Source organism: Diceros bicornis, chromosome 20, assembly GCF_020826845.1.
Source record: "Diceros bicornis minor isolate mBicDic1 chromosome 20, mDicBic1.mat.cur, whole genome shotgun sequence".
Taxonomy (NCBI): domain Eukaryota; kingdom Metazoa; phylum Chordata; class Mammalia; order Perissodactyla; family Rhinocerotidae; genus Diceros; species Diceros bicornis.
Genome location: NC_080759.1, coordinates 6261764 through 6275717, shown reverse-complemented (window position 1 = coordinate 6275717; position 13954 = coordinate 6261764). Strand labels below are relative to the sequence as shown.

The 13954-nt window shown below is 55.3% G+C and overlaps 1 protein-coding gene across 9 annotated transcripts in view; it reads right to left on the bottom strand.

The window, feature by feature from the left end:
• The window catches only part of CRTC1 (CREB regulated transcription coactivator 1), a 72840-nt gene extending 63674 nt beyond the window's left edge, over positions 1 to 9166 (bottom strand). For all 9 annotated transcript variants that reach the window (XM_058563807.1, XM_058563809.1, XM_058563810.1 and 6 more), the window contains exon 1: positions 9028 to 9166. In XM_058563807.1, coding sequence (XP_058419790.1) covers positions 9028 to 9153 — 126 coding nt within the window. In that variant the 5' untranslated portion in view covers positions 9154 to 9166. The remainder of the gene's footprint in view (positions 1 to 9027) is intronic.
• Between the last annotated feature and the right edge of the window lie 4788 nt (positions 9167 to 13954).

Here is a 13954-nt window from a genome sequence, read left to right as displayed (position 1 = left end):
CGGGGCTGTTGTCACATGTCCCCAGGCTCGAGGTCTGCGGCTCATGGAATTGGGGGCCTCCACTCACCACTTCCGCACCTGTACAACCCCGGCACACCAAAGGCAGGGCTTCTGGGCTCGGCTCTGCCGGGGCCAGCTTAGTCTCTGGGGAGAGACCGTCCTGGGCACGGCAGGGTGCTGAGTAGCATCCCTGGTCTCAGCCCACCAGATGCCAGAAGCACATCCCTCCCCCCGCCCCCCATCAGAGTCATAACAACCAAAACTGTCCCCAGACATTGCCAAATGCCCCCGCTGGCAGAACCGGCCCGGGGGAGTACCTGCACCACCCATGTTTGATGCTACCTTGGCACTGCGCTCAGGCCAGTCTCTCCCCGGCCAGACCTCACTCCTGACATCCACATGGCATTTTCCAGAGGGTCCCGTTTAAAGAGAAATTCCCAGCACCAAGGACTCTGAATCCCGAACCCTGAGGCCCTGTTGCCTCATCTCACGAACAGCATGAAACCAGAAAGCCCCCAGCGTGGAGAGCAGCAGAGAAGGGCCAACACACAGCCTTCCACAATGTCCGCAACGGCCAAGCTCTGACCCAGAGTAACCTAATTAATCCAGACCAGGGCCAGAAGGCCCACTGCACGAACAAGAGTCACCTGGCACTATGCCCCGGGGCCGGCCTTGGAGACAATGACAGCAGAACACCCTTCCTGGCTATACGGACCAAAAGAGACCACTGTGCCACTAACTGAGGGCCAGACAGCCCTCTCACCCCTAGACGGTGGCTGACCCTCTCCCTCCACCTGGCACAGCCCTGGTGACCCCGGTGTCCAGGCCTCCCACTAAGGCCTGCATGGCAGGGTCCTCAGACCCCCACTCAGAATTCAGGCCCCCACTCCAGACCTGCAGAGGCAGAATCTTGGGGGAATCCAGGAGTCTGCATCCTTTAGCTCCCAGACAGTTCAGAGGCCCCGGAAAGTGAGAGACCCACCGTCCACCAGCTTCTCAACCTCCCTTGTTGCTCTAGGTCAGCAGGCCTCAAGCTGCGGGCAAGATCCTTCGGCCTTGGGCCAGAAAAGTCCTTCTGCAAAGGGCCAGAGGGTAAATATTTCACCTTGCGAGCCATTCAATCTCTGTCGCAATGACTCGACTCTGCCAAAGACGAGGCGTAAACAAACGAGCATGGCCATGTTCTAATAAAACTTTATTTACAAAAACAGGCATAGCTTGCTGAGCCCAAATTAGCGGGTTCAGTGGGCCCCGACTGCCATTTTATATTAAACAGAACAGAACTGATTATATCAATTTTCCCTGCACGCAGGGAGGGCTGGACTTTCTGGAGAAAATTGTTTTGATTGTATGTTTGTTGGTGGGTGCTGGGATGACACAAAACACAAAGTTCTAACCGTGGGTCACAGTCAAGGAAGTGAGAAGGCAGCCTCAAGACCAAGCCCTCGGCTCCTACACCTGTCCCCCAGCCACTGACACCTTCCCTCACCCAGCCCTGGACACCCCTGGTTCCACACACACTGCACATCCAGGAAGTCCTCGTGGATTCCCCAGAGCAGGCGGGTCCCGCCACTGCACACCCTGACCACCTGCCACCACCTAGTGAATCAACACGCACGATGACTCTACTGCCGGGCATGTGCCCACAAGGTGAAAACAGGGGCTCGTGCAAACACCTGCACACACGTGTTCACAGCAGCACCATTCACAACCGTGAGCAAGTGGAAACAGCCCAAATACCCATCAACAGATGAAGGATAAACACAATGTGGTCCATCCACACAATGGAATATTACTCAGCCATAACAAGGAATGAAGCTCTGACACACGCTACAACATGGATATAACTCGAAAACCTCATGCTGAGTGAGAGAAGCCAGACACATAAGGCCACATATTCTACGATCCCATCTTTATGAAACGTTCAGAACAGGCGAATCCATAGAGACAGAAAGCAGATTAGTGTTGCCAGGGGCTGGGGGGAGAGGGGGATGGGGAGTCACTGCTCACGGGGATGGGGTTTCCTTTTGTGGGGGTGGAAATGTTCTAGAACTAGACAGAGGTGATGGTTGCACAACACTGTAAATGTACTAGATGCCACTGAATTGTACATTAAAATGGTTCATTTTATATGAATGTCACCTCAATTTTTAAAAAGTGAAAAAAAAGAAAAAGATCACTCTGCATGGCTCTAAGGCCCCGGGCTGGCTGTGAGCTTTGGGAGGGGTTCTCTGCACAGGACCCCAGGCTGGCAGGGGGCACTCAACAGTCACCTGTGGGATGTGTGCATGGAAAGACTCAGCAAGGGCTGGGGCTCCCAGGAAAAGCCTCCTTCCAAATGGCAGCTCGTTGGACTCAGGGAAAAGCTTGTCCCATGCAGGCTACAGAGAGTGCAGCATCCAGCCTGGTCTAGACCATGGCTTTCATGGGAAGAAGAGCCATGGGCCATGCACAAAGGGGAACCCATGGCCACTGCCTCTGTGACAACAACAGTTAACGGCAGGAAACTTGGATTCCCAGGCCTGAGTTGCAAGAGAAACATGAGCTTGACAGGAGAAACTGAGTCACATCTCAGAGAAACCAAGCCTAAGCAGGCAACAGAAGGTTCTAGTTTTTGTTTTTAATTCCTTGTTTCAGACACATCATGTGTGCTTGTCCCAGGGCTAAACACCAGCTCACCTCTTCCCAGCTACGACACTGCTCTGGGCCTCAGTTTCCCCATCTGCACAATGGGAAAGACAACACCTGCTCTCCGAGGGAGCGTGAGCAACACCAATTGGGGGTTGAGTGAAAGCCACACAGCGCCCAGCAGGGAGCAAGAAGCGAGAGTGCAAAGGGCAAACTTTACCTCCCCCACCTTAGGATAAAACCCAAAATTCTCACCCCGCGTCCCCTGTGCCCCTTGGCACTTGGGCCGCGTTCAGTCAGCTCCTGATGACGAGATGCCCCTTCCTGCCCTGCGGCCTTGCTCCCACTGCTGGCCCTCTGGCTTGTTCACCATCACTGCCAGGCCCAGTATGGAGTGAGGGTCCCCAGTTCCCGACGATGGCTGAATGAAGAGTCCACTCTGGACCTCAACAGTAAATGCCACAGGACCCGTGTGAACTGGCCAGAGGAAGACAGACGTGTGCATCTGCAGACAGCCCCCTGGCCCACCGTCCCAAGGTGGTTTCCACAAGGTACCTGGACTCTGCAGGCTCTGTCTCAGCCCAGGTGGAGAGTGTCCTGGGGCTTCTGTCACAAATGACCACAAACTAGGGAGTATAAAACAATAGGAATTTATTCTCTCATAGTTCTGGAGGCCAGATGTCCAAAATCACGGTGTCAGCAGGGCCACATCCCCTCCAGCGGCCCTAGGGGAGGAGCCTTCCTCACCTCTTCCAGCCTCTGGGGGCTCCAGGCATCGCTGGCTCATGGCTGCATCACCCCAATCTCCGCCTCTGTCTCCATATGCCTTCCCCCATGAGTGTCTGTGTCCTCTCCTCTTTTTATAAGGACTCCAGTCATTGGATTTAGGACCACCCTAAATCCAGGATGATCTCATCTCCAGACCCTTGCCCTAACTATATCTGCAGAGACCTCTTTCCAAATAAGGTCACAGTCACAGGCTCTGAAGGCCAGCATGTAGACAAACATCTTTAGGGGCCCCCATTCAACCCCCTACCGGGTGTGCAGCTCACAACCTGGAGAGCACTGAGACTGCTGAGGCTTTCTGGGGGCGGTGGATGGCTTACCCCATCCTCTCAAACAGAGCAGCCTGGGGAGTCCTGCGTGCGTGCGTGCATGTCGAGGCTGCAGATGGCACCACACACTTGAAGCAGCCGGCACAGAGGCAAACGGTGCCAAAGCCAGGACTGGGGCCAGGACCGGGGGCGGCTGCCACGCTCAGCTAACCAGAGCCACCACCGCGCTGTGCCTGCCGCCCAGGGCCCCATTTTCCTTCAGCTTGTGCAAAGCCCACCCCCCCCCCGCCTCAGGACAGGGCCGGGAGAACATCCTCCGTTGGCGCAGCCGGACCACCGCAGACAGCTTTGCGTGCGCTTCTTCTGGCCCAGGTGCAGCTCCCTGGGATGCTCGGTGATCAATCACACGCAGAGCCTCCTGTGTCCTGAGCCCCTGGCCAGCGGGTGGCACTTCCCACCCCTTCCCCTCACCCCTCACATCCTATCCACTTGCACATCCAGGCATCTCTACCGCCGAAAAATCACCAAAACCCATCGCTCCTGGTCACTACCACGGCCACCTCTCTGCTCAAGCCACCTCCCCTACTCCCCAAGCGGGACACTGCAGCAGGCCTCTCACTGTCTGCTGCTTCCCCCCTCACCCCATGCCCTTCAGCTCACGGCCATCTTTGGAAGACATGAAACATCTTCAAATGGCTAAACGGAAAGGAACTCTATGACCTGGCAACTCCCCTCCTTGGGATACACCAAAGGAAAGGAAGGCCTGTGTCCACACAAGCCCCTGAACACGAATGTCCATGGCAGCACTACTCACAACGGCCAAAAGGTGGCAACAACCCGAGTGTCCACCAACAGACGAATGGATACACAAAATGCAGTGTATCCACACAATGGAATATTATTCAGCCTTAAAAAGTAACAAAGAAATGGAAGGTGGTGATGGTTGCACAACATTGTGAATGTACTTAATGCCACTGAACTGTACACTTAAAAATGTCTAAGATGGTAAATTGTACATTATGTATATTTTACCACAATTTCAAAAAAAGGACTGAAGCACCAATACATGCTACGTGGATGAACCTCAAAAACCTCACACTGAGTGAGAGAAGCCAGACACAAAAGGCCACATAGTGTATGATTCCATGTATACGAAACGTCCAGAACAGGCAAACCCACAGAGAGAGAAAGCATATTGGTGGGTGCCAGGGATAGGGAAGGGGAATGGAGAGTGACTGCTCATGGGTATGGGGTTTCTTTTCTGGGGTATGGAAATGTTCTAAAGTGACCTGTGATGGCTGCACAACTCTGTGAATATGCTAAAAACCACTGAATGGTATGCTTTATTATTATTATTTCTGGTTTTTTTGCTGAGGAAGATTGTCCCTGAGCTAACATCTGTGCCAATCTTCCTCCATTTTGTATGTGGGTCACCGCCACAGCATGGCTTGATGAGTGGTGTGTAGGTCCGCGCCTGGGATCCGAACCCTGGGAACCCCAGCATGCAAACTTAACCACTACACCACTGGGCCAGTCCCATGAATGGTACACTTTAAATGGGTGGTTTGAATGTATTGGGAATTATACCTCAATAAAGCTGTTATAAAACAAGCAGAGGGTCAGGCCACTCACCATCTCAAACCCTCCCAGAGCCCCTCCTCAGGGGAACCCAGGGCTCATGAGGCCGCTCCAGCCTTGCCTCTCCTCTCCCTCTTTTGACATGACGGCCTCATTGTCCTCCCACCTGTCCTCCACCTCGACAAGCTCTTCCTACCTCAGGGCCTTTGCACCTGCCCGTCCCTCAGCTGGGGCACTCTTCCCCAGCGTGGGGGGTTCTATCTCTCTGTCCAGATGTCAGCCCCATGCCCTAGCCAGTCTCAGCACATCGCTCTGCTGCTTCTCTCCAATAGCGTCTGCTTTGTTCATTTGTAATGAGTCTCTCCTGTTCCCCCTAAAACCACACCGGCTCCCCAAGAGCATGGCCCTCACATGTCTCGTATGCTGCCCAGCACCCAACACAGTCCCTGGGATGGGATGGGCAATTAAAATGTCATTTTGTGCAATGAACAAGCTACCCCAACTTTCCAGGTGAGGATTCTGAGGCCCAGAGGGGTTAAGAAACCTGTCCCAAGTCACACAGCAGAGCGCCATGCACATTGGGCTGCCTCAAGGCTGAGAATGAGAAAGAAACACTCGTGCCCCCACTCCTCTAACCTGCGACTTGAGAGCAGTCTCCCTGACATCACGTCCTGTTCCCCAACCCAACCCAGCCCTTGGGGTCCCCGCCTCCAGGAGAGGTGACAGCATGGATTTACTCATCAGGCCCAATGTCTGCTGACTGGTCTTTCACGAGGGAAGGCACTGCGGGCACGCCCATCAGCACTAAGGATTGTGAGCAGACACACGAGTGGCCCTGCTCGCTCCAGTCCTGTGGAATTTACGACAGAACAGCAGGTACCGACTGGGGACAGGTACTGACTATCCCACCTATTCGCAGGTGCAGGTGAAACCCTGGTGTCTACCGCATGGGGAGGCAGCACAGGAAGGCTGCAGCCACGGGAGGAGGGCAGGAGGGGAGCCTGCATCAGGTGGGTTCACCCACCGGCACCAGACACTGCAGATCTTCCACTCGCCACGTGCAATGGCCGGACAGCTGGGAACTAGCTTGCCCATCCTGGTCCCAGGTGCGGGAAAAGCCATCAGCATGACCAAGGTGGCACAGCCATAGGGGTGGGGACAGAGCTTGAACTCTATCTGCCCAGTGAAAAGGTTGCACCCCTGCCCACTCAACGTTTCCTCCAACTGAAGGCTTCTTGGCCTCAGCACTGCTGACCCCCGGGGCCGGTGCGCTCTCTGTTACGGCGGCTGTCTATGCATCACAGGGGGTTAAGCAGCATCCTGCACTCTACCCACTAAATGCCAGTAGCACCCCCTCCCCTAGTCAAGACAACAAAAATGTCTCCAGTCATTGCTTAATGTCCACTGAGGGACAGAATCGCCCCCTGTAGAGAACACTGCTCTGTCTCTAAAAGTCCAGTGTGAGCTCACCTCTGCCCAGGGCCCATGTCCACCCACCTCCCCAACTCCTGAAGCCAACAGAGGGGGAGGAAGGAGACAGAAAGTGGTTTCCAGGACCAAAAGAACTGCTGTCTGCGTATCTCAAAAATCTTGTCTAAATCCCTCAATGGATGAACAGATAAACAAACGTAGTCCATTCAGACAATGGAATATTACTTGGCCATAAAAAGGAACGAAGCACTGCCATACGCTACATGAATGAACCTTGAAAATATAATGCTGAGTGAAAGAAGCCAGACACACGGGGACACATATGAAATGTCCAAAATAGGTAAATCCATAAAGATGTAGAAATCTAGAAAGATAGGTGGTTGCCAAAGGCTGGGAAGTGGGAAATGGGGAGTGACTGCTGGTGGGTACAAGGTTTCTTTTGGGGGCAATGAAAATGTTCTGGAATTAAGACAGTGGTGATGGTTGCACAACTCTAAAAACCACTAAATTGTATACTTTAAACAAGTGAATTATACGGTATGTGAACTATCTCTCAATAAAGCTGTTATTTTAAAGAAATCTTTTCAACAACAATAATCCATTTCCAACCCCAACGCAGAAACCGGACCTCCAGTCATGAAGACAGCCACGAACCTAGTGTGACCCCATTCTTCCTGTCACACTACATACATTTGACACCTACTGTATGTTAGCACTTGCTACATTCTGGAGACAAGATGAAGTGGACACTCCTGCCCTCAGAAGCCCTGACACATGGGGGACACTCAAGTTGCACACTTTCCTTCACTCATTCATTCACCGACCACGCCCTGCGCGAAAACGGGAGCTGCTGGAGCTGCTGGAGCAGGCAGAGGCAGCACCTGGCCGACAGTGAGCACCCAATCAATGTGTGCCAAATGAACGCACAGAAGTGAAGACACACCTTCTAATCTACAAGGTCACGATCTCGAGGAGAAACAAGCAGCTAATTAGAAAATAACGTGACCTGAAAAGTCCACTTGAAGAATCAGGCGTGTGACCTGAGGCTCACGTCACAGAGGTAGGTCCACCGAGGATGGTCTGATCAGAGACCCAACCCAGAAATCAGCGATGTGAGTGTCTGCAGCTCCCACCCAAACCCTCCCCGAGGCCCCAGGGTGCAGGACACCGCTCTTCCAGAACGCAACGGAGATTTACTGCCACCTGTGCAAAGCATGCTCACCTCCTTGACCCACAGGAAGGACTTGCCAGACACATTTGACAAAGGAGGACACCGAGGCCTGAGAAGCTCGGTACCTCACTGTGGTCACATGGCCAGGGAGCTGGGGCCCAGGAGAAAAGCCAGGCCTCTGACCCCAGCCCCAACCAAGGCCCTGCTCTGGGCTCACAGAGACTTGCCAGGAGGTCAGCAGGCAACGTGGCCTGCCCCTGCAGGCCAAACAGCCCAGCCACCTGAGGGAGAGCTGTCCCTCCACCCTGGTCCTCAGGGGCCAGGGGCCATCTGTGGCCAGCTGTCCTTTGTCCCAGTGGGAGGAACATCACCTTGTCCCCACCATAGGGGCTGCACGGAGAAGGGGCAGCTGTCTCCACTCCAAGCTCCAGGACTGAGCACAATCTGCCTTCCCAAAGCCCCTGGGGTACCCACAGGGGAGGACACCTGGCCTTTGCCCCAGGTGTCCAGAGCGGAGAGATACCTATCCCACCTCGGGTCTGCAAGTGGGGGCACCTATCCTTCCCCCAGCACCCAGGGAGTGAGGGCACAGGTGACAATGATGTAGAGACACCGGTCACTTCAGGTAGCAGTGATGGGGGGGAACTTGTCCCGCACCAGGTACCAACGATGTGGGAGCACCTATCCCCCCTACAAGGTAACAACGATGCTCACAAGCAGCATCCGGTTCATACACCTCAGTGTCATCCCGTCTCCCCCAGGTAGCAGTGATATGGGGGCACCTGCCCCCCTCAGGGAGCAAGGATGTAGGACACCTAGCCGCCCTCAGGTAACAACGGTGTAGTGGCACCTGTTCCCTCCAGGTAGTGAGGATATAGAGGCCCCTACCCCTCCAGGTAACAATGATGCAGTGACACCTGTCCCCCACTCCAGGTAGCAATGATGTGGGGGCACCTGTATCCCTTCAGGTATCGATGATGTGGGGGCACCTGTCCCGCCCACGACGCCCGGGGCGCGGGGACACCTGTCCCCTCCGGCTGCGCCAAGCCCCGCCCCCGCCGCGCCCCGCCCCCGCCGCGCACCCCTGGCCCCGTGCACGCGCCGGACACGCGCCCTCTCCCTCCCTCCCCGGCCCTGCGGGGTCAGCGCGGGCAACCCCCTTACCCGCGCGGCCCGCGTCAGGCTCAGGTCCTTCATGACCTCCTCGAAGGCCGCCGTCTCCTCCGCCTGCTTCTGGTTGTGCAGCGCGATCTTCTCGCTGAATTTCCGCGGATTGTTCGAAGTCGCCATCTTCTCGCCGCCGCCGCCGCCGCCTCCTCCGCCTCCGCCGCCTCCTCCACCTCCTCCTCCTCCTCCACCTCCTGGCCCCCCCACTCGCCGGTGCCACCGCGCAAGCGCCAGCCGAGCCCGCGGGCGGTGAGCAGTGCGCAGGCGCTTCGGCGGTCGTGAGCGCGGCGCAGGCGCACGGGAGCGGCGCGCGGCGCGGGGGCGACAGCGCATGCGCTCGCCCTGGCGGCGGGCTTGGGGCCGGCGGGGGAGGCGAGGGAGGGAAAGTGGGAATTTTGGCGCAGGCGCAGTGAGCCGCCTCCTGGCCCGCTGGACAGCGGCTGCTTGGCCCTTAGGCAAGGTCCGCGGACCGGCGGGGGGGGCGGCGCTGGAGCCCCCAAGAGGGAGACAGCTGGACTCAAACCCTTCCAGGTCACAAGGATGGGGCCAGCACCCCCGCAAGGACAGGTAGCACCCTGAGGCTAAGCCTAGGCTCCGACCAGTTCCTCTCTGAGGCCATTTCAGGGCGTTGCTCGTTCATGCATTCATTCATTCAACGAATATTTATTGAGGGCCCGTATGTGCCAGGCACACTGGGGGAAAGGAGTGAGCAAGCGGGCGTGGCCCTTGCCCTCATGGGGTGCACAGTCGGGGAGGGGACGGACATCACCCACCAACAAATGACCCAAGAACCTTTCAGATGAAGACACATGTATGTGGAAAATAAAACCAGGGATGGGCTGGCAGGAGAGTGACGTTAGCATGGGAGGCACCTACGGCCACCACCGTCAGGGTGGCGGGGGGACATCTGAGCTGAGACCTGAACCTTGTGAGCAGCCCCCAGCCCACAAAACCTGGGCGTCATCCTTACTACCTTCCTCTCACCTCACATTTGACCCTATTCTCTGATCCTTAAGCCCAAAGAGCTTCAGCCTCCTCTCTGAATTTCTCCAGCCCAATCTTACTCAGGGAGCCCAGCGTTGCCATGGGGTGCTAAAGGAAAGGTCCAGAAATCCACCCGGACCAGACCCAGCAGTGAAAGGGGTAGCAGAGTCTCCCTGGTGGCAGGGGGGTGACCCAGGGAAGAAAGAGGGGTTCTGACATCCAGCTGTGCCTCCTCAAGCAGAGGGACTGCACCCACCAGGGATTTGGGGCATGGATGGGGCGGAAGCCGGGAGGGGTGCCTGGGGGGCTGCGGGACACCTCTAAGTGCACAACAAGCATGCTTTTCACTAAGGCCAGGGATGGCTGGACGCTGGTAGAGATCATAGGGGGACACCAACATTTTCTGAACATGCTTTTATTTGCACTTTACAACAGTTTAATGAAATGTCCATATTAAGTATATATATGTATATATTAATTTGGAGTGTCCTAGGCACTGCCACTGCTCTGTTTTATCCTTCTTGTTCATATGGTTTTGAGCACTTCCATGGACTTCTAACCGTTTTGCATAACAAGCATCAGCTCCCCCTTTCGGGTGTCAACAACCAACTGCCCTTTGGGGAACACTCGTCACAACTTTCAGCCCATGATATGTGGATGGGGCTGGCTTCACTACTTTCTCTCCCCACAAACAACCCTTCCCAGGTTGGAAGGCTTGGCCAATCAGCAGAGCCCATTACTCTGCCATCACGATTGGTTCAGGGCAGTCATGTGACCCAGTTTGCACAATGAGATGCAATTCTGGAATTTTTGCTTGAACCATGGGAAAGAGAAGCACGCTCTTTGCTTGGGCGGCTGGTTTGAAGGATACCACAAGTCTGCAGTGCCAGAGGTCACCACTTGAAGAGAGATGGCCTGAAATAGTAAACCTACACAAAGGAAAATAAAGCCAAAGGTAAAGAGAGACACTGTCTGAGCTCCTGGATCCAGCCATGCCTGAAGCTAAACACCTCTGCCTTTTCAGTTATATGAGCCAATAATTTATTCTCTTTTTTGCTGAAGTCAACTTGAAGTCCATTTTCTTTCCCCAGCACTGACTGAGACAGCAGCTTCTGGGAGTCAAGTGTGGGGCTGGGCTTTCTACAGATGTGGCTTCTAGTGCCTGCCACCATCCTGTGAGATTGGAGAGGAAATAGAGACGAGAGCAGGAACAGCAGCTGCCCATAGCAAGTTAAGTGCCAGAGCCAGGACTAGAACTCAGGCCTGATGGCAGAGCTCAGTGTGTGGACCGCCGAGGTCTCTGCACAGGGTTTTGTAAGGTTTAAATGGGGTTAACTCATGTCAAGTGCCTGGCTCATAAGTGCTCAAAAAATGCTGGTTACCCTGATCACTGACATATGCCTGCACTAAGCCAGTCTCTGGGCACAAAAAGATAGGGGAGAAAAGATTTGGGGGGTAGCAGGGGTTATCAGGTCACAGAAAGGGGCCATGCCCGCAGGGCAGAGGTGAAGGGCCAGTGCTCGCCCTACTCACCCCTATTCACCTCACGCCCCGGCGGTAATTCCATCTGTCCTAAACCCTGGAGATGAGTCAGAGGAAGCCGCAAGCCTGCTTATTGTGCAATGGCCGGACGGTGACCCAGGCCCTCCTCCTGCTCCACTGACCCCCAGCCCCAAGGAGGGCAGGGGAGGCTGAGGCATCTGGAGACCCGGGCAACACCCAGCGCTGATGTTTTCACTTTCTTCCTTCATCAAAGGAAGCTGCTGCCACCCAGTGTAGCCAGGCAGGGCTCCTGGACCAGCTGCGGTCTGTGTAAGGCAGGGCGGATCTAGGGCAGATCTCAGGCTCCATATCGCCCTGAGGAAGAGTCCCCCCTCCTCCCAGGGTCCGCAAGGCCCTCGCCCCCCTGGCCCTTCACTCCAGCCACTCCAGCCTCCTTGCTGTTCCACCTCCAGATCTTTGCACGTGCTGTTGCCTCTGCCAAGACTGTTTCTCCCCCAGATCCTTTCACGGCTGGCACCTTCTCATCTTTCAGGCTCCTCTGAGAGACCCTCCCTGAGGGCCCTATCTGAAGTGCACTCCTGTGTGTGTGTCCTATGACCAGGGAACAGCCAACTCTCTGAAAGCAGCTATTTCCGGGGTCTGCTCCCCCATAGATTGAGCTGAGATCAGAAGCTAACAGTATGTTCACCCTTTCCAAACACAGGGAACGGGGGCTCAGGTTCCCTGTGTGAAGCGGGAAAGACAGACACACCCAATTCCCTACTCTTAAGGCTTGTTCTCTATCCCCTGATGGCTCTGAGCACTTTAGGCCTCATTTTATACTCATCTGTGTTCATTCTGTTTCTCTGGGTCCCCAGAGCTAACACAACACTAGGCAAAGAGGGGGAATTAGGCAGTGTTTGTTGAATGAATCACTTTCTGCCTGGGAGACTCCTATTCATCCCTCAAAACCCACCTCAAATGTCCCCTCCTCCCCAAAGCCCATCCTGATCCCAAAGGATTCCTCACTCTAGGTTCACCCAGCCCTGGGTCCTTCTCCAGCCAGCCTTGACCAAAGGGGCTCGGAATATCCAATTGTTGAATAGCTTCACTTTAGTTACAGAGCACATCCAAGTGTGAGCTAAGAGGCAAGTCCTTATAAGCCCCTTCCTGCTGCCTCCAGGATATAGTTTTCTCTCCTCTGTTCCGTAGCTCTGTTTGGCTCCATTTGTTCTCTGCCAGCTTCCCCAGCATCCTCTCCCACCCTTCCCTTTCTCACGTCCTCCACTGTAGCCTTGCTGCTTCCTGCCTCAGGGCCTTTGCACAGGCTGTCTCCCTGCCTAGAATGCCCTTTCCTCTGCATCCAGGCCATAGCACTCCTCAGCATCAAGCCTCTAAATAGAAGCCAAATGAAAACCTAAACTCCTGAGTATTTCTGCATGGCCCAGCCCTTGCCGACTCTCCAGCTGTGTGACAACAGAAAAGTGACTTCACCTCTCTGTGCCTCGCTGTCTTCCCGTGTTAAATGTGGGTAGTGGCTCCTCGTAGCAGGCTCTTGGGGAGATGAAATCGATATGCAAGTGAAGCACTCAGCGCCTGCTTCCTCACAAGCACTCAGCAACTGTTAGGGAAGCAAACTCTACCTCGAGATGCTGGTGTTCACGCCTCGGTTTTCTGCACTGCCTTATATGGAATCTCAGTCAATCCGGGATACCCACATCGTGTGGAGGTGAATTCGGGCCATCAGAGCGGGAAGGCAAAGAGGAAACCATCCAGGGCCTTTGACTTCCAACCCAGGCACAGTTTTGAACCCAGACTGAGTTTTGAAAGGCAAAGCAAGAGCCAGGTTAGATTATGAAGTGAAAGGGGAGAATTCAGTGGAAGCCAGAAACGCCAGACACGGCGCCCACTCCTTACAATTGAATAGGAAGAGGTTAGATGAGGACCCAGGCCCCTTGGCCCCCCCACCTGGGCTGAGTGTGGGGTGGAAGGTGGGACAGGGCAGGACTGCCAAAGAGGGTAGCAAGAGCCTAGAGCTGAGGGGCCAGGGACCCGGGGGGACGGCTTTAGGGGTCAACGAGACAGGGGCAGAGCCAACAATCCAGTTCCTCCCCTGGTAAACACTGTGCTGACAGGAGCTCTGGGGCGGGCCTCCCAGTGACACCACAATACCCTGGGACGTGGCTGAACTGCAGCTGAACGCCCCCATGCAGACCTCTTCCCTGACATCCAAAAGCCCAGGACACCTACAGCCCAATCTACTGGACGGAAAAAGGGGAGAGTTCCCCGACCTCCAGGGGGCAGTGGCTGCAGGAGAGGTAGAGCAGGCTTCTCGTTTTGGTGCCCAGCATCGGAGGAGTCCCCATCCAAGTCTGGGGAGTGCCCACAATAAGAAGTCAACCCTCGGGGCCAGCCCCATGGCTTAGCGGTTAAGTGCGTGCGCTCCGCTACTGGCGGC